Source organism: Lepidochelys kempii, chromosome 8 (assembly GCF_965140285.1).
Source record: "Lepidochelys kempii isolate rLepKem1 chromosome 8, rLepKem1.hap1, whole genome shotgun sequence".
NCBI lineage: Eukaryota > Metazoa > Chordata > Testudines > Cheloniidae > Lepidochelys > Lepidochelys kempii.
The window spans coordinates 92,435,903-92,460,637 of NC_136387.1; the positions used below are offsets into that span (position 1 = coordinate 92,435,903).

At 40.8% G+C, this 24,735-nt stretch overlaps 1 protein-coding gene across 1 annotated transcript; it reads left to right on the plus strand.

Moving 5' to 3' along the window:
• The first annotated feature begins 8,575 nt into the window (after positions 1–8,575).
• Positions 8,576–23,060, plus strand: LOC140916637 (cytochrome P450 2J2). Its single transcript, XM_073358309.2, has 9 exons — positions 8,576–8,782; positions 10,359–10,521; positions 13,265–13,405; positions 14,888–15,048; positions 17,714–17,890; positions 19,028–19,169; positions 20,183–20,370; positions 21,870–22,008; positions 22,882–23,060. The coding sequence occupies exons 1-9, from the start codon at positions 8,576–8,578 to the stop codon at positions 23,058–23,060; spliced, it is 1,497 nt and encodes a 498-aa protein (XP_073214410.1).
• The last annotated feature ends 1,675 nt before the right edge of the window (positions 23,061–24,735 follow it).

The window sequence follows — 24,735 nt, forward strand, 5'->3', positions numbered from 1 at the left end:
GAGGAACTTTGTCACAATATATAAGAGCAAGTGTCTATATAGGTTACAGATTGATAGGGTATTTGCTGCTATATTACCCTATATTTGTCCCTAAAATAAACAGTGTCATTTGAATGTATTGGCTCAGAGTGAGTAGTCAAAAATTCTGCAGTGCATTGAACAACCCATACAAAGGGAAATTCTGGCCTCATTGAAGTCAATGACCACATTCCCATTGACTTCAATGAGCCCAGAATGTCACCTGCAGTTCTTATAGTTAATCTTGCTGCAGTCAACTGGTTTTTAATGCACAGTGTATTTATGAAAGCAAATTTATGAAGGTTGACTGCAGTGGAGAGTAGAGCCTTTTAGTCATCCAAAGACTAAGCACCAGAAGGTCAGCTGCCCCATGGCACAGTTTTCCATACTGCGCTGCCAACATGCATCTGCTGTGACCTGGTGGTCAAAAGGTTTGAGTCAAATTTGTATCAATGGAAGCCACTCTTTGCATTTCACCCACTTGGACTGAGTCAATGGATGACTTCTCTGTAATCTACAGCAAAGCAGTAGATGGTGGCCAGTGCTATCGTTTTTTTTTAAATGTGACAACCTGTCCATTGGCAACTGCACTCAAACCACATGTTCAACCATTAACTCCTGCAGTTGGATCACTGGGGTTCCACGAAGGCACAAGGTTCTGCCCACATGGATCTGATTGCAGGATTAGGGCCTTAAATTAGATCATTGCATAGTTTGGTAATGAGTTTCCATCGCTACCAGCCTGCATTAGGTTTGCGCCTGTGAGCTAGAGTTAAAAGGCATCTCATCCCACTGCTAATTCCACGAGCCAGTTAGTCCCCATAAATATATCATTTTTTAAATTAGCCTGATAAATGAGAACATCAGATCCCTCTAGGCAATAATGCAATACACTTTCTCAATTTACATTGTACATGATATTTTGTAAAACCAACAAATGGATGAATAATTCAGCTTCCATAGTCAATAAATGCTTATGTGCAACATTAATGCCCGCAGTGATGAATTTCTTATGTGGCTGGTTTAAGACAAATCTTTTCTAATGAACCATTTGAATGACTGTCTAATCTTTAATACTGATTAGAAGCACCCATGAAGTCCATACTAACTAAACAAAGCCTTGCCCCTGCTCTCCCCTCCCCAGCACATCAACTATTTAAACAAAAGCATTGTAGCAAATTGTTTCCATCAGCCAAGTGCTTTGTAGCTTGTCTGGTTTCAAGGTAAACACACTTGTCCTGGGCAGCAAGTGGCAAAAATGAAGCTGTTTCTTTTCTTTGTTGCCTTTCTTTAGAGGCTTACTGGCAGAGCACCAGGGATGTGCAGCTGTGCCATAGGAGAGGTCAGGTTGCTTGTTCCCCATATCCATGCAGACCATGTGCCCGGACTCGCCAGTGAAGAGCAGACAAGCTGCACTGATACTAAAATCTGAAGAAAATAAAAAGTGAAACCTACTAGAAAGACTTACAATCAGGTCATGACATTGGACACGCTGTTTGCCATCTCTATTTTTCATCCTGGTAAATTGTTCTAATAGGTAAATTCATTATGGGTCCACTTTTCAAAGGTGAGGTCCTAACTCCCACATTTGGACACTTCAAGTAAATCAGCAAGCTGTTGGATAAAAACACAACTTTATGTGCCAAAGAGCTGATCTGGGTGTAAAATATAAGCCCTAAAGAAGGCATCCAGATAACACTGTTTGCCAGTTAGGCTCTGTGACATTATTATTTGTATTGTGATAGCCCATAGAAACCCCACTTGGGTGCCTCAAGATCCCATTGTGCTAGGCAATATACAAGCAGAGACCAAAAAGATGGTCCCTGTCCCAAAGAGCCTACAATCTAAGTGTAAGACAAGGTGGAGACAGATGAGGAAACAATTAGACAATATTGGTTGTTGGCATGCTAGGCTGTGACTGAGTGTTCTGAAGCCGTCCTGATGTTTCAATAATACAGTCAAGCCAGGTTCTGATCTTGGTTACATTTATGTAAATCTAGAGTTAACCCCATTAATGAAAGAACCAGGTGCTACCTCTGTGTAAAGGAGATCAGCACCTCACCCAGGGGGTTCTCTCTCAGCTATGTATCCGTAGCCCGATCTAGAATTTTACCATCTATGGTTCATGGGTTTTTGTGAAGGCTTCCAAAGCCCTTGTGATGTTTTTTTTTAAACTATCCTGACCTAAAAATCCTTTTCAATGTTTATGAAACACACAAAGGAAAGAAACAAAACAAGGAAGATTAAAAATACTTGGAACAAGATTTTCGAACTTGAATTCCTAACAGTGGGCTCCTACATCCAAATATAGCCAGTACCACTTCAATAAATGGTCTTGCCCTCAAGAGCACCCTGCCACCAACTGCACGCATTGACTACAGTAAGCACTCTTGGGTTTGCATCACTTTTGAATGTCAGGCCATATTTTTGGGTGCCTAGATATGGATGTAGGAGCCTAACCTTAGGCTGTTCTTAAACTCTTGGCCCTGGAAATTAAAAGTTACGGCCAAGATTTTTCATAGGCGACAAGGGGTTGTGGATGTCTGAATATTTAGTACCCAGCTTGAGCCCCCTTACCCTCTGTAAATCAGGACCACCCTGTAACTCCTCAGCATGCTCTGAGAATCAAGCCACTTTAAGGGATCTCAAGTTGGACTCCCACACTCATGAGTCATTTTAAAAAATCTTGGGTGGCATTTTCCATCCTTTTGGAAAGGTTCCGCCTTCTTTCCTTTGGCAGTTGCATAAAGCCTCTTGCTTAGGATTTTCGGTTACTCTTTTCATCATAAACATCTTTTTTTGGCAGAAGGAGCTGGTCAAATTTGAATTTTGGCTTAGTAATTCACTTAGTCATAACACACAGGAAGAGAAAGGGCAGAGAAGAAATAGAAAAATGTCTGCCTGATGCTTGCTTCATTCCACAGAACATGTAAGATGAAACCTGGTGCAAGGCACCCTCCCTCGCTTCACACAGGTTGCTTTAGCTGATGAATCCCAGCTTGCTTCCTGGTCTAGTATTGCATCTGGCTGATAGGATCTGCTCTCCTCCTACTGGTTCTTTCTTATACCAGGACGTGGTGGTTCATCCTGATTTCAGCCTGCTGTGCTCATTACAGCAAGGGCATAATGGAGATGAGGTAATCTGAATGCCAGCCAAGCTTGTCCAATCATTTTCCAGGAAATAGAAAAGGATAGGAAAGAGTAGAGAAAATAGACCAGTGCTCAGGACCCAATGGATTTGGTGCTAACTATACCCCCTCCAGTGCCCAAGGCAGTGTAACTGCATTTCCCTTCTCATGTAGCTCTGCCTAAAGGGGCATCATTTTGATCTCTGGGTATAAAGAGACAACTGCCTGGAAAGGGAAGAATATTCCTATTGTGTATGGATTTTCAGACTGACTGACCTGGTTTTGAGTATAGCTGAGGAAAAGGTAAGGCTACTCCACATCGATCAACTGAATATTCTCATTTGCATTTTGAATATTCAGAATTCATGCTGTAAATATGCCAAACATCTGCTCTGGCTTTTCAAAATTCCTTGGTGACAATCACACTCCTGTACATCATCAGCACCAGGATTTGTAATAATCTGTGTCATTAAAAAAACAAAAAACCCCAAACACCCTCAAACCTGTGAAAATCCAGTTGCAAAACGATTGCATTTGACACTTCCATCCAGGCCTGCACAGATGCCTACCTAGCAACTCCTCTTGTTCTTCCTCTCCTATAATTAAAAGGTAGTTAAGAAAGACGCTGTTACTGATGGATTCCACCTTCTGTTTTTTCCTTTGTATGCATATTATTTATTAGCAGTCTAATAAGATTTTCAAAATGCACTGAGTATGTGCCAGCAGAACATATGTACCTAGACATGTGCTTGTGACAGATAAGTACATAAACAGCATATTGGCACCAGAAAGACATCTGTGCCTAAAAAATCCACTTGTGATATGTACATAAATGACATTTTATCTCCAGTTAAGTCCTTGTGGCATTGAAAGAAATGTGTGATTGTATTCTTCTCTGTGAATCGTGAGAAGGTGCATATGGACAATCTGAGTAACAATAAGAGATTTTTAGGTACAAGGATTGCCATGTCAGCGCTTACTGTTACTGGGTTTTGCCAGTGGAAGGGAGGCTGTGGCGTAAGACGACAGAATAGCTATGTGAGGAGGGGTTGGAGTGGCACACGTGTGGGCCATAACGGCCTGGGGCAGACAATGAAGTGACCGCGCTCACTTCGGGAGCAAGGAGGGAATGGCACCAGGCAATAGTCTGATTCAATGTATTGCCCAAGGATCTTGTGTCAAGGAGTGCTATGAGGCCCACACCAAAGCCAATGAGAGTCTTTAAATTGACTTCAGAGGGCCAAAGTCAAAGCTGCCATTTGCAGCCTCTGCACGCTCAACTTTGAACCAGCCCTTATAATTTTGCAAATAATGGTATTTAGTCCAATTTTTTTCTATCATTAATTGGCTTATAAATTCATATAAAAATCACTTCATCACAATCAGCTGTTTCCAGAGGAAGAGATTGTTTTCTAATAGAGCAGGGGACCAGGAGTCAGACCTGCTGGAGTCTACGCTGGGGTCTAGCATGGGCTACCTGTATGCGCCCAAGCAAAACACCGGACTTGACCTCGCAGTGCCTCAGTTTACCCAGCTGTAACAGTATTTACCTTCCTTACAGAGTTAGATAATGTTGGCAAAACTCTAGATTCCCAGAAAGATTAATTTCATAGGGACTATTAGATTGGAGAGAGAATACACAAACCAGGGGGTATTAAAGTATCATCCACCAAGGCACAAGCACTAAAATTCCAAAATCACCTACATGCTTTAAGAACTTCCTAAGTCACTTAGATGCTTCTGAAAATTTTAGCCAAAGTTAGGATTAAAATGTATCTTTCTTGAGTTTGCTCAGGAAGGCAAAGCTCACCAAGAGCCTTATTGAATGCCCACTGATGTGAATGAAGGCCTCCCATTGACTTTCAGCAGCATTGGGTCATGCTCCATGTATCAAATGGGGCATTAGCGGCAGTTGTCGGTGCTCATTGCACCCAACCTCCGGTGCCTTGAAATCAGCAACTAGCAGTAGTGGCCCTAAAGGGGGAGCTGTGGGTGTGAAACCCCTGTCAGGATTTGGGCCTAAGATAGGGATCAAAACAATCAGAAGTCTGGAATGCCATAAAAGTTGTTTGCTATCTCATTGCTTTTGTCGACTGGCATTGACCAGCTGGGCATCAGGTACAGGGAGAAAAAACAAGGGTGAGATGCTCAACAGGTGTAAATCAGTGTGTGGTTCTGTTAAATTCACTGGATCTATGCCAATTTACATCTGCTAAGCCCTACAGACTTGTGGAAATCTGACTCATATTGTCTGTCACATCACTGATTTGCAAAGGCTTGAAAGGTGGATTGCAATGGTTAATGTTGCTATTCAATTCAATAAAAATGGTTTGGAACAAAGTGTATCCACTTATTTTCAATATCAAGTTATTTCCCTACATATGTTTCTAATCATTAAGAAATTCTGTCACTTAAATAATGTTCTTAAAATACGATAACAGTTGAACTACATTCTGTTACCTTATTGAATTTCATTCCCCGGAAAAGATATCAGGATACTAGATCTCAAAAAACAAATGGCAATTACATTTTTAACAGAATGTTTCAAAACCTTCTGCAAACAGTTAGACATCTAGCCAGGGAAGAAGGTAGAAACCATATGGGCCAATTGCTGTCTGTTGGCTGTTCAAGATGCTTTGGTGTATCAGCAGCTGTGTTTGTCCGTTCAATACCCTTATTCTTTGTGGTCCCTCTACACTCATATCTGCAATGGATCGTCACATAGAAGGATGGACCAGTGTTTAGGGTGTTGGTGGGAGATCTGCGTTCAATTCCCTGCTCTGCCACAGATGCCCTGTGTGACCTTTGGCAAATCACTTAATCCCTCTGCACCTCAGTTCCGCGTCTGTAAAAGGGGGGATGTTGTGAGGATTAAAGGATGTGAGGTGCTCAGACTCTATGGTAATGGGGACTCTTTAAAATCTAAGGTGAGTAGCTATTGTACAGATTGCTGTGCAGGAAAAATGTGTCTATAATCGAAGCTTTCACGCTACCGTGCATTGTGTTGGTGCCAGAAATACTGTTATCACAATGCAACGCTCTAATGTGCTGGTTCGTGAGAATGGGATCACTATGGTGATACATCCGATGAAGTGAGCTGTAGCTCACGAAAGCTTACGCTCAAATAAACTTGTTAGTCTAAGGTGCCACAAGTACTCCTTTTCTTTTTTTTTCTTTTTTTTTTTTTTTTGCGAATACAGACTAACACAGCTGCTGCTCTGAAACCTGTTAAGGTGAAATTGTAACACTCCCTCAAAATTTGCAGCAGGCTAATTGAGCCCCTCCAGGGAGAGACACGTTTAGACAAGCAAAACCAGAGACCTGACATTTCTGACTGACAAGGCACAGGTAAGTGCAAGCAAACGTACTCATGATGCAGAAAATAACGTTCCTCGTGTGACACCTTCCCCAGCCATGAGTCTCCCACCCGTACTACAGAACATGTGTCGCAACTGAGCTTCACACACATCCCAATTTGCTTGGTATTCTGATAAATCGTATCATCCATCCAACAACAGAGGAGCGAAACTGGGCTTCCAGCATCACGATGGAAGTTGGTGACTTATTATCCCATTCTCTTTCAAGACAATGTCACATGGTAGGCAGGCACTTACCTATGCCAACAGAGTCATATCCATGATGGCAGGATTAGGGGCTCTATTCTATACTCCTTACTCAAATGGAGGAAAGACTGGACCAACTCGTAGCATAGAATAGTGCTAGTAGATACTTAGGTACAAACTGTAAAACCAGAATGTCTCAGAAAACTGCATGGGGGGAGGACCATTGTACCCATCAAAGCCTCTAGCTGAGAGGACAAACTGGAATGCAGGAGTAAGGTGTGTAACTGTGGGTTTTTGTAGTGTCCCCTTGAGTATAAACCCAGTGGGCCACGTTTGAGAAACTGGCCCATAACCAAAAATGCATTTGCTGAATGCTGATGTCTCTGCACTGGTCACAAATTCAGCAGTGCAAGTGTCTGCCCGAGCAAAAGAGCTGACTTGTTGGCAAAGTTAATGGCTAGCTTGTTGCCTGGCTTAGCTTGTGTTCATGGCTCTGTCAGGCTGATGGATAGTATTTACATTGAAGCTAACCTGCAGCTTGTGAGGTAGTGTGCCGCTCACAACGTTGCTCCTCACTATAGGATTCAAAAACTGGTTGGCAATCCTACAATGGCTCACAGGGGATAGGGCAGAATTGGGTTCCAGTCAGGCTGTCGCTCAGAAAAAGCATTACTGTTCATTACACTTACTAATGTAGTTTAGCACATAGACTACATATGCTTCTAAAATAGCCACTAACGTATACAGTCCTCCAGCTACAGCAATGAATAGCAGCCCAGCAGAAATTAGATCTGGAAAAGACTTTGTACAAAAAGCTTTTTCCTAGACCAGGGCACCTTTTTTTCATAAATTAAAACCATCACAATATTAACATTTTCCATGAAATTTTGCATTATATTTGCTCCTGAAATTTTTACCAGAATGATTTTAAAAATCATAATTGACATTTTTACTTGACTGCAAATTGAGTTTTGGTAAATGAAAAACTTTTAAAAGAATTTCCATATAAATGTGAGTTAAAATTTAGCCAGTAAGCGATGAGTTAATTCACTGCTGCTCCAGCCTGCTACTCACCCTAAAGAGTGAGGGGATTTATTTAGGGGACAGATTTGCAAAAGGCCTAACAGATTTAGGGACACACACCCCAATCATGTGAGGTGCTGAGCCACCTCAACTTCAGTTGAAGTCACTGGGTATTTAGGGTGCTCAGCACCTTACGGGATTGGGCTCTTAGGGCCTATTTGTGCCAGCCTTCCTCAGGCTAAACTTCTTTTGACTTCAGTGAGCTTCCCAGGCTTCAGTGGGAGTTGAGGATGCACAGCATCTCATAAATGGTGATCAGCACTTAAGAGGATCAGTCCCTTGGGCATTTGTATGGCGCCCATCACCTCAAGTGCCTTACAGTTTTTAAATTCTATAACTCCCTACATATGTAATTAGTGAAGTAAGCTGCTTTCACTGCAACCTAAAATGTTTGTAATGCTTATAATCCCAATTAGGTATCTGTATAAAGGAGCTCACTGTTAATTAAAGGCAGAGAGGGGGAATGGTTTTCCAGCAAGAAAGCTGAAGGACCTGTCAGAGGGGTAAAGCTGCAAATAAGCTTGCAAGACTGCTTCTGTTTAGCTGAATAAGCAGGGTTTTCTTTGCTGTGACGGAGTGTAAAACTGCTTATCTTGTGAGGGTTGTGACAACAGAGGTTTGTGAGAAAGCAGCATTCCCTTGGCAAGTCCTGCCAACCAGGCCATTATTAGCAGCTTAGCCAGTTTACTTTACCCACCTCTACCTCCCATCTCAGCAAGACTAGACAAGGGTCAGAGCCCAGGTCCCTTTTGGCATTAAAAAATTTGTACTTTGACAGTCAAGATGCAGCTGCGTTTGTGGTGCATTTTAACTTCCCTTTGGGAAAGGAAGACTGCTCAGACTCTCTTAGTCATTCTGGTTGTGTTTCTTTTAATTGCTGATCATGTGAAAAAGAGACGTCCCAAGAATTTTCCTCCTGGGCCACTACTGTTTCCTTTCATTGGCACTATTGTGGACTTTAAGCAGCCCATCCACCTCGTTTTGCAGAAGGTAAGAGCCTGACTGAAGTTTATCGTATTAATGCTTTGCATGTACAGAGCGTGTTCTATAGCAGACCCTTGGAAATGCTCTACAGACAGTAAGCCTGACAGCCTGTGGTGTAGGTAACTGTTACTGGACCTTGCTGGGTGCAGATGGGACCTAAATGCAGCAGAACTCCAGCGGAGAGGTTGTGTAGAAACTGATTCCATCCCACCTCTGCCTCTCTGTGGTATCACGGAAGGGCTGAGACAGATTGGGGAAGGGATGATAGGTGATTGGTGGATTCACAATTATGCAGACTTATGAAGAGCCTTTGTCCATTTACTTTGCCTTTGTTCTGGTGCCCAGGATTCGTCCCATTCCATCTATTGTACAGATGGAAGAGCTAAGGCACAAAGAGGTTAAGTGCCTATGTGACTTGCTCAGGGTCACACAGAGAAGCAGTGGCAGAGCCAGGAATAGTATCCAAGAGTCCTAACTGCCAGTGAAGTCAGTGGCGCTATGACAATTGACACCAGCCGAGGATCTTCCCGCCGAAAAAGTGGAGGAGGGGGCTTACCCTCCATTATAACTGGCTGGGCAAAGTAACATCCCTCCGGGGTCTGGCTTGTTTTCTTTTGCTATTACTTTAAAATACGTCTTCTCTTGTGTTGCATCCAGCCTAGGCCTGGGTGCTGTTCTCACAGGCTCCCATTCCTCTTGAGTGAAGCCTGGGAGAACTTGGGAAACACATGTCTGATAGGTTTTAGGCATCAAAATAACAATTATGCTTGTAAGACAAGGGCCAGCTATAATTCCTTGTACTTATTTTGCTGTGTTGAAGAAGGATCCTACAGATGATGAAGACATCCCATTCGGGCAGAGCATTAAGGGCATTATCAATGCTTTTAGGCCTCTGATTTGTCCTCTTCTTCCCACTCAGAACTGTTACAATCTGATGGAGAAAACACTCCTGATCCTAAATGGTAATGGTATCTTCCTTTCCTGGAAAAAGAGAACATGTGGGATCAAAAGTGAATGTTCAGTGTGGAAGGTATTAACCTGCTGAGGAAGATAAGGGCTGGCCTAAATATTAAGCACAGTCTGACTCTGACTGGTGGTGGCAGGTGTCTTAAACCCTGTCCATACAGATGCTATATGCACACATTGGTAAGGGAATATGCCATGGAAAATCCAGGCCTTGGCAGATGCTCTATAAGCCAATATGCAAAGTTTTAGTTCTAACCGCCTAGATTTAGTTCTACGTGTGTAAAAGCGTGGGGCGGGGGGGAGGGCACGGAGATGATGAGGAACCATTATAATGGAGTTTATCTTTTTTTGATGAGAACTTTGGCCTAACGTTGGTCCCATATGTTACCAAACATTCCAGGAGGATCATCTGGATCATCCTCTAGCATTAGTGTTCCAGTGTGTAAGAGTCATGTCCAAGTTATACAGAGCAGAGCTTTAGGCAATGCCTATGATCAGATTGCTAAGGAGGCATCTCTCCTACACTACAGCTTGCCAGTATTTTTGTACCATCTCCATCCTTCCAGTGGCTTGTTTGACACAGAAGGTAACTAAATCAGAGGAACGTGTCTTTCAGCTTATTGGCCGGTATGGCAACATTTTCAGTGTGCAGTTTGGAAATCTGACATTTGTGGTGGTCAACGGATGCCAACTAGTGAAGGAAGCTCTTATCCATCAAGCTGAAGTATTTGCAGATCGACCACATATACCACTTCTCCGTGAAATTTTTAAAGGCCTTGGTGAGTTCCCGTGATGTGGTTGTCATTGGTTGCTACTTCACCTGAACAGCAGCATGACCATTCCAAAAAAAAAAAAGCTGAATTCTGCCCTTGGCTACAATCCCAGCAACTTTACCTGGGATGCACAGGAGAGCTGGAATTGTTCCAGTGTTTCTAAATCTCAGTGAGGAAATATTATTTTACTCCCTCTCTCTGAAAGGTTGGGGGATGGGATCGTTCTGACTGGTTTCACTGAATTTAACATGAGAGCTAGTATGGAGTGTAAACAGCCCCTCCCAATTTTGGGTCAGCTGGACACATAACATATAAAGCACTTTTGCTGAATAGGACCTAGATTTTTTTAGGGTATTGAAAATACCTTTAAACATCTGGCCCTAGGCTAGCTACATATTTACTGCAGGTTTGGTATTTCTGAACCTGAATCAATTCCCGAAATCTCAATGACCTGGAAAACGTGAACTAGCAATGGAGAAGAGACAAAGCTATCTTTTAGGCTAAAATTTTCAAACCTGGGTTGCCTGAGGCTAGGGTCCAAAATCCATGTAGGCACCTAAACAGAAGTGGTCTGACTTCCAAAGGCACTGCAGCACTTGCAGCGTCCAGTGCTTTGGACCTTTGGCCACTTTGGTTTAGGTGCCTACATAGCTGCAGGGCCCTAACCTCAGGCAACAAGGTTGGAAAATGTTGACCTTAAAAACCGTTGTTTGCAGTGTTGTAGCCGTGTTGGTCCCAGGATATTAGCGAGACAAGGAGGGTGAGATAATATCTTTTATTGGAGCAACTTCTACTGCGGAGAGACAAGCTTTCAAGCCACATAGAGCTCTGTAGAAGACAAGCTCCCTGAAGAAGAGCTCTGTGTAAGCTCGAAAGTGTGTCTCTCTCGCCAACAAAAGTTGCTCCACTAAAAGATATTCTCTCATCTACCTAGTCAATCTTAAAATCTGTCAGACACCGATACCTCAGCAATGAGCACAGTAAAAAGAGCTAAATTCATAGACTGAGTATTGTCCTATCAGTAACAGTAACAGGCATGTAGGAGAAGGATACTGTACAATCACTAAAGCCTGTGCCTGTTGCTGCACTAGGAAAACTCCCTGCTAACTGTACAGGCCCAGAAACTGTACACCTAAATGCCTACACATTTCCCCCATGTAATTTCAGGTGGGTGCAATTATCTATCTAATCGAACACTCCCACTCATTCTGTAAATCATTCTGTTGGGTTGATGTGAATTGCAAAACATGTGTTTGTATTTCATCTTAGAGCTTGGTGCACTTCAATGTTTGGCAAAGTGACTCTGTGTATATAAGGCCAAAATCAAACTTAGTCCTGACTGAGGTAAACTCCCACTGACATTGGAAAGTTTGTCTTCTACTTGGGGCTGCGTACTACTGGGAAGAAATAGAAGGAAAAAATAGAATAAGAGAAGAAAAGAAGAGTAAAATATTTGAAGTAAACAGGGATGGTGGTTACATTTTGAGCATTTCTGAGTGCAGTTGTCCTGAAGCTTTCCCATCCGTGTCTGTGTCTCTCTCTTTCAATGTTCAGTAGTAAACAGCATGGTAATGTAAATGCTCTTGATCATCCTGTGAGAGGTACACACATAGCTACCCCTGAAGATAATGGGAGTCTGTCAGTAAAAACAGGGTGTCTGCTTCTGCTGCCTATACTCAGGCTAGGTAGTGCTTACAGGAGAGCCCACTGAGGTCAATGGGATTGCTCACACAAACAGCTTCTTCTCAGTGTGAGTGAGGCTGGTGCAATCAAGCCCTTAGTAATCACCTCAGCATTTGGCCCAAATATCCTAGTATCTGTTTATACCTGGGAAACTATTTAGATTAAAGGAGCTAAATAAATGCAAGAGGCCAGACACCTTTAAAGAGTTTCACAGGAGATGGGACAGTGGGAGGGGTGGCCAGAGCTCTGAGGCAGCTGCAAGCATTCTTTCTCTCAGGTGCTTGGCTGGCTGGTTCTTGCTCACATGCTGAGAGTCTAACTGATTGCCTATGTGGGGTCAGGAAGGAATTTCCCCCAGGTCAGATTGGCAGTCCCCATGGGGGTCTGTTTGGCCTCCTTCTGCAGCATGTGTGTTTAGTTCTCTTGCCAGGGTTTATGTGGGTATATCTCACTGAATCATTTCTTTGCCATTGCAGGGACCTTGAGCGCTGGTCTCCCTCTGTCCCTCCTATAGCATGGAACAGTCTAGTCTCCTGTGGGCTGTGATACTTTGGTTTCTTTCAGTTGTGGGGTGGTCTTGGTGGATTGTGATATACGGGAGATCAGACTAAATGATCTAGAGGTTATCTCTTAAGGGTGGGGATTTGTCACATCCCAGAGAGACATAGCTCCACTGATGTAAGTTTTCTGTGTAGACCAGCCTGTGTGACTCTTTTTTTAATTTCCCCGTTACTTTTCTTTCCTCCAGCTGCACGCAGCACCACGGCTGAACCTTACAGAGAAAATCACTCCCCACATGCAGGTCTCCCAACACTGTAATAGTACTAATAGTAAACTACTTGTGCTTACCCCTTTTATTCACACAAAGCTCAAGAGAAAAGGGGGAAAAGCAGATTAAAGCAAATCTGTAAAGCTAGCTCCAGAGTGTAAGCCGATTGCTTTTGGGTTTTAATTCCCATGCAAAAATGTACTTTAAAAATAAGTTTGTTTTTTTAATACTCTAATGATGATTTTTAAACTGTTTCCTGCATACGGCAAAACATACACATAAATATAAAAATTGCAGGGCTGATATCATCAAATGGACGTATCTGGAGGCAACAAAGAAAATTTGTTTTATCGGCCCTGAAAAGCATTGGTGTAAGCTTTGAAGAACGAATACAGGAAGAGAGCAGATATCTTACTGAAGCAATAGAGGAAGAGAAAGGTAAGAAATGAACTTACATTATTTTGTCCTAAGATTTTAGCTATGCTTTTCTCAGGACAGTCGCACAGAGATCTTGATCAGCCCCCTTGATCCGTGCCAACACTACCCATGGCCTTTGGGGAGCCTAGGCCAGAAACACCTGGAATGGTTGTGACACGTAAATATATGCACCATGATGGCACCAGTGAAAGGAATAACCATAGGAAAACAGGAATTGCCATATGAGATCAAGACCTGGGCTCCATCTACTCTGGTAGCCTATCTCCGAAAGTGGCCAGTACAAGATGCTTCAGAAGGAAGTGCAAAGAGGTCCATAATGGACATTTATGCAATAATCTGCCCAAACAAGAGGTTTATCTATTTTTTCTTTTTATTATTTTTATTATGATTGGGGCTCCTAGGCACTATCAAGAATCAAGGCTTCTTTGTGCTAGAGAATATGTTTTATATGTATTGGGAAAATAAACATAGAAGATTTCAGTAGTATTTGGATACGTAACAGAACAGCACATGCAATGCATGATGTTGGGGGGAGGGATAGCCCAGTGGTTTGAGCATTGGCCTGCTAAACCCAGGGTTGTGAGTTCAATCGTTGAGGGGGCCATTTAGGGATCTGGGGCAAAAATTGGGGATTGGTCCTGCTTTGAGCAGGGGGGTTGGACTAGATGACCTCCTGAGGTCCCTTCCAACCCTGATATTCTATCTATGTAATCTTTATTTTAAAAAAGCATATGATTTATATGTATTGTTATCCAATAATGGATTTTTAAGCAGCCATCCAGACTTATCCTCCCATAACTTTCTATTTGTCTTTTATAGTTTATATAGGTATGCCAAGAAATCCGTTGTTGTGGTGTTTGTGGAATACAGTTAGTATGCAATGTGTAGAGGAGAGCTAATCTTTAAAGGGATGCAGTCTGGTTGTTTAGGACCAATAAGAAAATGTTATTAAAATGTACAAAACCTAAGACTATATTAATATTATAAATGGTTTCCTGGATACTTTAATTGGGTTTCCCCTGCAATATTTAAAACCCAAACGTGTCAGCTTTGTGCTAGGGCACAAAAGTTGAAAGTTAAATCGACTAGAAACTGACTATAGAACTGTTAGAAAATAAGAATACTTAGATCTTATGTAGAGCTTTTCCATATGTAGATGTTAATATGCTTTAAGTAGATGAGTAACCAAATATTAACCCCATTTAACAGGTGGGAATCTGAAGTCCTCAGAGGTTCAGTGGATTGCCCCAGGTCCTAACAAGCCATTGAAGAGCTAGAAATAGGACCCAGGTCTGCTGACTCATAGTCTGGGAGTTCCTATTCATTTGCCATACTGAATGTAGCGTAAAACCAAAACAGTATAAGTGGTGAAAAGTAAATTGGATTTAAAATAATATTTCAGTTTTAAGAATCTACAGTGGTATTATTACACTAGTCTGGAATATTTTTAAACTGACACTGTACCTATATTTTCTCCTCCAGGGCAACCATTTGACCCTCATTATAAAATTAATAGTGCAGTTTCAAATATTATCTCTTCCATCACTTTTGGGGAGCGCTTTGAATACCATGACAATCAGTTCCAGGAATTACTGCATTTACTCTCTGAGACATTACTCCTCATAGGAAATTTTTGGGGCCAGGTAAAGCTGGTTTGTTTTTTGATTTCAGACACCTGAAAAGTAAAGTAGTTAGAGTGAGAGCAGAATCAAGTGAGGGGAATCTGACTTTTCCTTGTAAAAAAAAAAAAAAGTATAATGATCTATGGGAAATGACCCTGTATTCCTTCATGTGAGTATCGTTTCCTTAATTCTGGTTTTTATTTGGGCTGTCGATTAATCGTAGTTAACTCACACGACTAACTCAGAAAAATTAATTGCAATTAAGAAAATTAATCGTGATTAATCACAGTTTTAATTGCACTGTTAAACAATGGAATACCAATTGAAATTTATTCAACATTTTGGATGTTTTTCTACATTTTCAAATATATTGATTTCAGTTACAATGCAGAATACAAAGTGTGCAGTGCTCACTTTATATTATTTTTATTACAAGTATTTGCAAAAATTATAAACAAAAGAAATAGTATTTTTCAATTCACCTCGTACAATATCGTAATGCAATCTCTTTATCATGAAAATGCAACTTACAAATGTAAGGTTTTTTTGTTACATAACTGCACTCAAAAACAAAACAATGTAAAAATTTAGCAGCTACAAGTCCACTCAGTCCTACTTCTTGTTCAGACATTGACTAAGACAAACAAGTTTGTTAACATTTATGGGAGATAATGCTGCCAGCTTCTTATTTACAGTGTCTACTGAAAGTGAGAACAGGCATTCGCATGGCACTTTTGTAGCCAGCATTGCAAGGTATTTATGTGCCAGATATGCGAAACATTCGTATGCCCTCTCATGTTTCAGCCACCATTCCAGAGAACATGCTTCCATGCTGATGACGCTCATTAAAAAATAATGCATAAATTACATTTGTGACTGAAGTCCTTGTGGGAGAATAGTATGTCTCCTGCTTTGTTTTACCTGCATTCTGCCATGTATTCCATATTATAGCACTCTCAGATGATGACCCAGCATGTGTTGTTCATTTTAAGAACACTTTCACTGCAGATTTGACAAAACGCAAAGAAGGTACCAATGTGGGATTTGTAAAGATCGCTATAGCACTCGACCCAAGATTTAAGAATCTGAAGTGCCTTCCAAAATCTGAGAGGGATGAGGTGTGGTGCATGCTTTCGGAAGTCTTAAAAGAGCAACACTCTGATGTGGAAACTACAGAACCTGAACCACCAAAAAAGAAAATCAACCTTCTGCTAGTGGCATCTGACTCAGATGATGAAAGTGAACATGCGTTGGTCTGCACTGCTTTGGATCTTTATGGAGCAGAACCAGTCATCAGCATGGAAGCACATCCTCTGGAATGGTGGTTGAAGCATGAGGGGACATATGAATCTTTAGTGCATCTGGCACGTAAATATCTTGTGACGCTGGCTACAACAATGTCATGTGAATGCCTGTTCTCACTTTCAGGTGACAATGTAAACAAGAAGTAGACAGTATTATCTCCTGCAAATGTAAACAAACTTGTTTGTCGAGTGATTGGCTGAACAAGAAGTAGGACTGAGTGGACTTTGTTTTATTGTTGAATGCAGTTATTTTTGTACATAATTCTACATTTGTAAGTTCAACTTTCATGATAAAGAGATTGTATTATGTTACTTGTATGAGGTGAATTGAAAAATACTATTTCTTTTTTTATAGCACAAATATTTGTAATAAAAAATAAATATAAAGTGAGCACTGTACAGTGTGTTCTGTGTTGTAATTGAAGTCAATATATTTGAAAATGTAGAAAACATCCAAAAATATTTAAATAAGTGGTATTCTATTATTGTTTAACAATGCGATTAATCGTGATTAATTTCTTTAATCGCTTCACAGCCCTACTTTTCACAAAAAAGGTGTGGGTGCTAAAAAAGAGAGAAACCACCAAGTATGTTGTTTCACATCCAAGCTATATGAAAACACAAATGTTGTGTGATCGTGATGCAAATTCTGTAGCACGTCAGGTTCATTTAAAAGGTTTATCCATAGATGTGTTTGGGAAATTTCATAAACTTCTACAATTTCTATGGAAAATGGACAAAATTATCCTTAAAATCCCCCCCCCCCCAGTTTTCAACTAGATTTATTCCTGAATCATACTGGGGATGATCATAGCACTTACCTACCTCACAGAGGTGTTGTGATGATAAATACATTTAAGATTGTGATTTGAGATCTACTGATGAAAAGCACTAGAACTAGGTATTTATTATTATTATTTGTTAATGACTGGCCTGAGTTTCCAGATTTATAACTAGATCTGGCCAATACTGATTGATTTGGAGTTTTACTGTGAATAGATTATGCAGTTCTGCATACTGTGGGTCAGACTCTGATCTCAGTTATATCTGTAGAACTCCACAGTCAATTGATTTATTCTGGGCCTACACCATAAGACTCTGGTTGGTTTTTTTAAGTTTTTGTTTCAGATTAAGGGATTTTATTGGCCAGCATGAGTTCCAAAAAAATAAACTTTTATTGTCAGAAAACAGTGGGTCTAAATCACACCCATTTCACACCAGTGTAACTCCATTGACTTCAGTGGAATAACTCCTGCTTTGCCCTGGTGTAAATGTTTGGAGAATCAGGCTAATAAACTGTGCTAGATGTGTTAAACTGTAATCGATTTTTTTTCTTGATCCTACGAGGTATTAATTTTTCCTGTTCCCTTACATCTTAACAGCTGTATAATGCTTTCCCCTGGCTAATGAGGTGGGTCCCAGGGCCCCATAATAAAATTTTCAAACATTGGGAGAAACTTAAATATTTTGTGAAAGGAGTGATTGCAAAGCACAAGGGGGACTGGAATTCATCTGAAACCCGAAACTTCATTGACTGTTATCTGAAGGAAATAGAAAAGGTAAGAGGACAAAGAGAACCAACAATTTACTGCGCAACGGAAAGAAAAAGCAATAGACAACACTTAGAATTTAGACACTAGCTTCTCAGATAAGCTATCTGGAGCTGTGTTTGTCATTTGGATTTTGCCATTCTAAATTGCTCACTAATTCTTTTAGGGCAAAATTTTCTAAGAAAAGTTGTTTGAATGGATAGTTATTTTTCGTTTAAAAGTACTTACAATGTACAGCATGCTGTTTTAAAGCACTTGGAAGGTCACTTAATCTAATGTACTTGAGAATTCTCAAGTACAATTTTTTTAATGAAATTTAACATTAAAAAATGTTGAAAAAAAATTTAACATTAAAAAATTTAAAGAAGTCCTTGATTTGCCAAAAGTCACTGCCCTGCCATACTGCACATGGGATTTTCAAAATGGTCTAGGGGAAATAAGGATGTATCACAAACTAATTAACGTAAATCAGAGACCCAGTCCTGAAACTCTGATGGACATGAGTTAATATCAAAAACATCAATAGGACTGTTCAACTGAATATGGTTTTCTAACGTGACTATGATTTACAAGATTGCAATGCAGAAGGAATACGGTGGGTGGGGGGTGCTAAGGTGCATTAAAGTCATCTTTGCACCCTCCTCCTCAGGTGCTGGAAAGGCCCCTGGAGTAACTTAGACAGCCCTGGGATCCTAAGTTACAGCAGCCTGGGTGGCTTTATGGGCCGCAGCGCTGAACAGAATCTTTGCAGTGCATCACGCTGTGGCTCTGCCCTTGACACATTTCCTGCCCTGGGATTAGGAAAGTGGTCCTCAAAAGGCAGCCTGCCAGCCATCTGTCCCATTGCCTCTATTGGGGGGGATCCTCCTCCAGGTGTCACCAGAGCTTTTGGGGCCCCCTGCTTTGACCTTCTTACCCAAAGTAAAGGAGCAATGGGGTGCAGTTCTCACCCTAGATATATGAAAAAGCCAAGACTGAGATTTCCGAGGCAGTGCAGCGGATTTAGACACAATCTTCTATTAATTTTAACAATTACGTCAATTTGGTGAGGCCTTAGGTTTTTCTTTTGAGGTGGATAATTTGCCTGTCCATGCTACCACATATAACTAATATATATATATATTTCTACCTCCTTTTATTTTAAAGTCTAAGGATGATTCCATCTCTTATTTCAATGAGGAAAATCTACTGTGTTGCACACTGGATCTGTTTTTAACTGGGACTGAAACAGCTGCCACAACCATACGCTGGGCTCTGCTGTACATGGCAGTATATCCCAAAATTCAAGGTAGATTTTGTAATGGTTTAAAATTGAAATTGTCCTTCCTTCCTTTCAGTTTATTCCTTATAGGCCTGATTCAAAGCCCACTGATGCAAATGGAATTCTTCCCACTGATTTCTGTGAGCTTTGAATCCAGGCCTTATATTCTGCCCTTAAATTCCTCAGTGAGCCCCAGTAGCTGAAAGATTGCCTTTCTCACTTCACTGGGAACAGCACTGAGAACAACAAATGAATGCTTATTGTACTGGCTACATCTGAGCTTCGGCACTGGAAATCCTCAAGCTAGTGGGGTCTTTGCAGCTCTAAGTGCATAGGTCTCTGCAGAACAACCACCACAAGCATGAGAGGGAAAGGACTGTCTAGTGGTAAATGCTCACTCCTGGGAACTGACTTCTTCTTGGCTTTGCACTGACTTCATGTGTGACCTTGGACAAGCCACTTCACCTCTGTGTGCATCAGTTTCCCCATCTGTAAAATGGGAATGATTCTTAGCTACTTTACAGGGGTAATGTGATGCTTAATTAATTAATATTGAAAGGCATGCTGAAATCTTGAGATAGAAAGTTCCATAAATGTATGATGATTTATTATTAATTGGCACTTTTTGTAACAGCCTCAGCAGACATCCCCATGACAGAGTGGTCATGAATAATGAAGGCCTGACCCCAAATCCATTGAAGTCAGTGGAAAGACTCCCATTGACTTCAATGGGCTTTGAGCCAGGTCCTGACTTATCTTCCACCACTTGAGGGCTAGAGCTAGTTCCTTGCAGGCATGGTCAAGGCAGGTTGGCAAGGCAACGTGAGGGAGCCTTGCACTGCTGTTGCCCATGCTGTACCTTTTTGCGACTAAGCACAGCATTTACATCCAGGATTTGGAAGGAGGAAGGAGGCACCTGTCACTCAAAGCACTTTAAAAATAAAAATGCAGCTGAAAATCTGAACAATTCAAGGCTCTCTAAATAGAAAAACTGCTTCTCCTCATCATAACTGTTAATGTGGCTTTTGGCTTCTTTTCAGAGAAAGTGCAAACAGAAATTGAGACAGTGATTGGCCAGTCCCGGCAACCAATGATGGATGACAAAGAGAATATGCCGTATACCAACGCAGTCCTCAATGAAGTACAAAGGATGGGCAACGTAGTACCTATAAATGTGCCCAGAATGGCAACCAGTGACACTACACTGGCAGGATTCCATTTGCCAAAAGTAACCTGAAAGGAAACCAAACCTTCCTTTCTTCTTCTGTTGGTTTGACGTTAGATCTAACTTTTAATTCTTTTACGGCAAAATCTCATATAATTTAAAAGCAGGTGAAACTATTAGAATCCAATAGCAATTTAACAGAGTACTTTAGAAATTTCTCTAAAAACTAAAATAATAGAGATTGGTGTCATTTTCATGACTTTTAAAAATCCATCTATAGAAGTGATATAATTCTTATTACATTATATATGATCTAAAATCCCATAGAAAAATTATAATTTTCTATTAAGGTCTACAGAAGTTCTCTATAAAGATAACTTTTCTGGAGAAAGGAACTATGTAAAAAGGGCTTCGTTCTCATTTTACAAAAAAATATTCATTTAATTCCTTGATTTTTCTGTGTGCTGCAAAGACTTCAGTTTTGGTGTTAAGAAAAATACAATATAGGGTAATTTCATGAATGATATGAAACTGAGACCCAGAGACCATGGGAGCCAATAGTAAGAGGACATAGAATTTTGATATGTTAGGCTTAAGTGTCTTAGGAAACTCTGCTTTGATAAATAAATAGCACTAATTAAAAGCTAGTTTTTAGCAGCTAGTTTTTAGCAACAAGCACCAAGCTCTCATTCTAATAGTAAATATCAAACAGCCTGTTGTTTCTTATACCTCCCAGTAACCTGATCAGTTGTTTCATGGAGAGAGCTGACTCCTTAATGTTTGTACAATCAATCCTATAACTTGACTGCAATGTTTGCCCCTCTCTGGTGGAGGATGGGAAGTTTCTTGTTATGTGGTAGCAATTTTAGCTTGCTTAAAAAAAAAAAAGCAACAGCTGAAGCAAGTTTTAGTTTAAAACCTTATGTACACACAGAAATTGCACTAGTTTAACTAAAATCAGTTTGAAAAGTTAAACTGATGCAAACTCCTGTGTGGACACCCTTTTATTGGTTTTAAACTGGCTTCCGTTGGTTTAGCCGTACTAACATAATTGTAATTTACTGACACAAGTCAAACCAATAAAAATCAGACTGCAAATAAACTAAAAGTGTCTGTGCAGGGTGTTGCATTGGCTTAATGAAGGCCGTGTCTATACAAGGCTATCCAGAAAAATTAATCTGAATTAACTAAAGGTGTGAATTTGAAGTAGATTAGTTAAACAGCACTAAATCCCTGTGTGGACACTGTTATTAAACTGAATTAAATCTCCTTTAATTCTGAATTAGTGAGTTCACACGGGGGTTTAAGCAATTTAACTAGTCCACTTCAAATTCACACCTTTAGTTAATTTGAATTAATTTTCTTGGATGTCCTTGTATAGACAAACCTTAAATTGTTAAAGAAAACACCTTTATTTAAACCAATTCCACTGTGTGTGTAGATCAGGTCTAAGAGAAGTAATAAAATAGTGTTAAAAACAAAATGGCTCAATATGTAACCTTCAAGCACACACCCACCGACTTGTTTTTAGTTCTCATTCTCCTCCTCCTCCCCTTTTGCAGGGTACCACTTTGATCCCCAATTTGACATCAATAATGGTTGACAAGAATGTGTGGGAAACTCCTGATACATTTAATCCTGAGCATTTCCTGGAAAATGGCCAGTTTAGGAAGCGGGAAGCCTTTCTGCCTTTTTCTGCAGGTGAGACCATGTGTGAGGGAATGTTTTTGCATGAAAAGGCCAATGTCATATTTTAAAAGTAGATGAAGCTAGGAAGTGCCATCCCAGGACAAACCAATAGTCCATCTTGTCCAGTGTTCTGTCTCTGACACTAGCCATTACCTGATGCTTCAGAGGAAAACTTAAAATCCTTGTAATGGGCAATACTAACTGGGCAATACTGTACCACAAAGGAAAATTCCTTCCTCACTCCATCTACCAATGCAGACTTTTTTACTGTATTTGTTAATAGTGCAAGTCGGCTGTTAATTGGTTTTCAGAGTTTGCCTCTGAGAACAATCTCCAACATTTTCATTAAGTGGTAAAGCTCTGAGGAAAGTTCCCACATTCTTGTTGGATAACAGTCCCTCCCCACTGTCAACGAAGAGATCTCTCATGCAGAAGAATGTTCAATGGACATACAAGAGGAGGAAATATAGGGAAGAGGATATCTAGGAGCCATCATAATTCTAACTAAATATAAAGGATGATCATAAAGTCCTATTCAGCTTCTCATAGTGGGGCTTTGTGTGTACAGTATTAGCTCAGAGGCAGCAGCAGACTCATAGTCCAGCCGCTAGAGAGTTTCAAAAATGCACAGTGTTAATGTGGATATAATTAGAGATGTCGAGAGCTCCTTTGAGACTATCAGTACATTTTATAATAATAATAGTCCCCAAATCTTACATGGCAAACACCAAGGTAGTAGTACTGATTAGATTAAGGCAATTGGCAAGTTTTTCAGGGAACTTACTGTCTGAGTGAATTTTTAATGGAACAGAACGCTGTGTTTGCTATCGCTTAACCCTGTAATTATAGCAGTAATCCATCAGCTGCTCTTTCTTCCCCTTCCAGGAAAGCGGGTTTGCCCTGGAGAGCAGCTGGCTAGAACAGAGCTGTTCATCTTCTTCACCACCCTTATTCAGAAATTCACATTCCGAGCTCCAGAGAACGTGGAGTTAAACTTTGAATTCACAATAAGCCTCACACGCTGTCCGAAGCCATTCCAGATTTGTGCTGTTTCTCGCTGCTGAAGATCAGGAAGATGTTGTTGGTTTTGCTTCTCATTAAACATCTGCTGTTCAAGGAGAAAAGCTCCCCTCCTTCCCTCCCTCCCTGTCTGCCCCATTACTTAAGTTTTTCTCTATTTTGATTTTTTTCCCAGTTATTTTATGCCAGGAGTTTCCTAGCAACCAGATTATGGATTGTGGGACATCTGTGCCCCTGAGATTGCTCCAGGCAACAGTAATGGGTATGTTACCTAGAGTACACTGCCCTTTGGTGGGAGTAGCCTGATTCTCCCTGAGGTCTGCCAAGGAATGGGCTCTTACTTGGTGCCCCTTGTCTCAAAGTGACAAGACAGTGGGAACTATCACTTGATCCCATTCTGGCAGTAAAAGCACTCAGACACAGTTGGGAGCCTGGGACATGAAAGCAGCAGTTGGACTTGCCCGTGGTGGGAAATATGATTCTTAAACAATCATGGAGGTGGATGGAGGTTTACAAGTAGCACTAGAACCCAAATCTCCTAGATTTCAGGTTGGGTCAGGGATCTAGTCAAACTTTTGGTAGCCTCTAGTCAGGGTTCTTGTATTACATTCCCAACCCTGCCACTGACAGGTATGGTAGCCTTGGGTAAGTTGCTTATGTCAAAATTTTCAAAAGCGGCCTCTGATTTGGTGTACTTCAATTGAGATATCTCGTCTTGGTAAAGCACTTCGTTGGGTGACATGGAGGGCAAGTCAGAAAGGTCATGGAAAATGGGCACCCAAAAATTGAGGCCAAAATCAGAGGCCGCTTTTGAACATTTTGGCCTTATCCACTCTGGGCCTCTGCTAATCACCTTGAGAAATGGTTATATTGCTAGTTATTACTTGAGTCATGCAGATGATGTCAGTAAAGCTGGTCAGATAATAGGGCTTTTTTTTCCTGTTGACATTCCTTATTTTTTTTTTTTTTTTTTTTTGGCAAAAAGTCCAATAAGAAAATATTTTGGCCAAAACGCAAAAAAATGTTGCTGGAAAACAGTAATACTTCAATTTGGTAATGCTGCTGTGGTGTCTCATGGGAGTTGTAGTTCACGTACCTCATGCTCCCATTCTCCTTTCTAGGCTGCACTCCCTGGCTGAAATACATTTCCTGTGATATACCATGGTTTCCCCCTTGGAGGAAGAGGCGATGCATCATGGGAGTCCCTAGTCATGGTGGCTCATGGGAAATGTAGGAAAATGGAAACATGGCCAACCAATCTACAACTCCCACAATGCACTGCATGAGCATATCCAACTCTAAATATTTTGGTTTTCAAGAGTTTGGGTTTTTGATGAAAAATCAAAATTTTCTATTGAAAGCAGACGCTTTCTGCAAAAAGTTCAGCTTAGTCAAAACCCCAAATTTGCCATAAAAAAATTAAATGCAAGATTTTCAGTCAACCCAGTTGTAAAGCTTAATTAACGAATGCTTCTGAAGTGCATTGAGAGTGCCACAGACGTACAAGCCATTATATCCATTTAAAAAGTTAAGTACAATTATATCTGGTCATTTGAGAGTTATCCAAGGTTGTGAGTGTTTTACACTTAAATTATTTTTCAAAGTGTTATTTTTGTGAGCCCAGCTCAAAAATCTGCTTCATTTAAGTTCAGTCTTGGCATGTAAGTTAGTCCTTAATGAGGAAATCATGCTTAGTTAAGAAAAAGTGTCTGGCTACCT

Bases quoted from the DNA above. Each gene is read 5' to 3' on its own strand.
- LOC140916637 (XM_073358309.2), top strand. From the start codon at position 8,576: ATGCAGCTGCGTTTGTGGTGCATTTTAACTTCCCTTTGGGAAAGGAAG. The intron at 10,522-13,264 runs GTGAGTTCCCGT...TAAAAATTGCAG, and splicing joins TGAAATTTTTAAAGGCCTTG to GGCTGATATCATCAAATGGA. The intron at 17,891-19,027 runs GTAAGAGGACAA...TTTATTTTAAAG, and splicing joins ATCTGAAGGAAATAGAAAAG to TCTAAGGATGATTCCATCTC.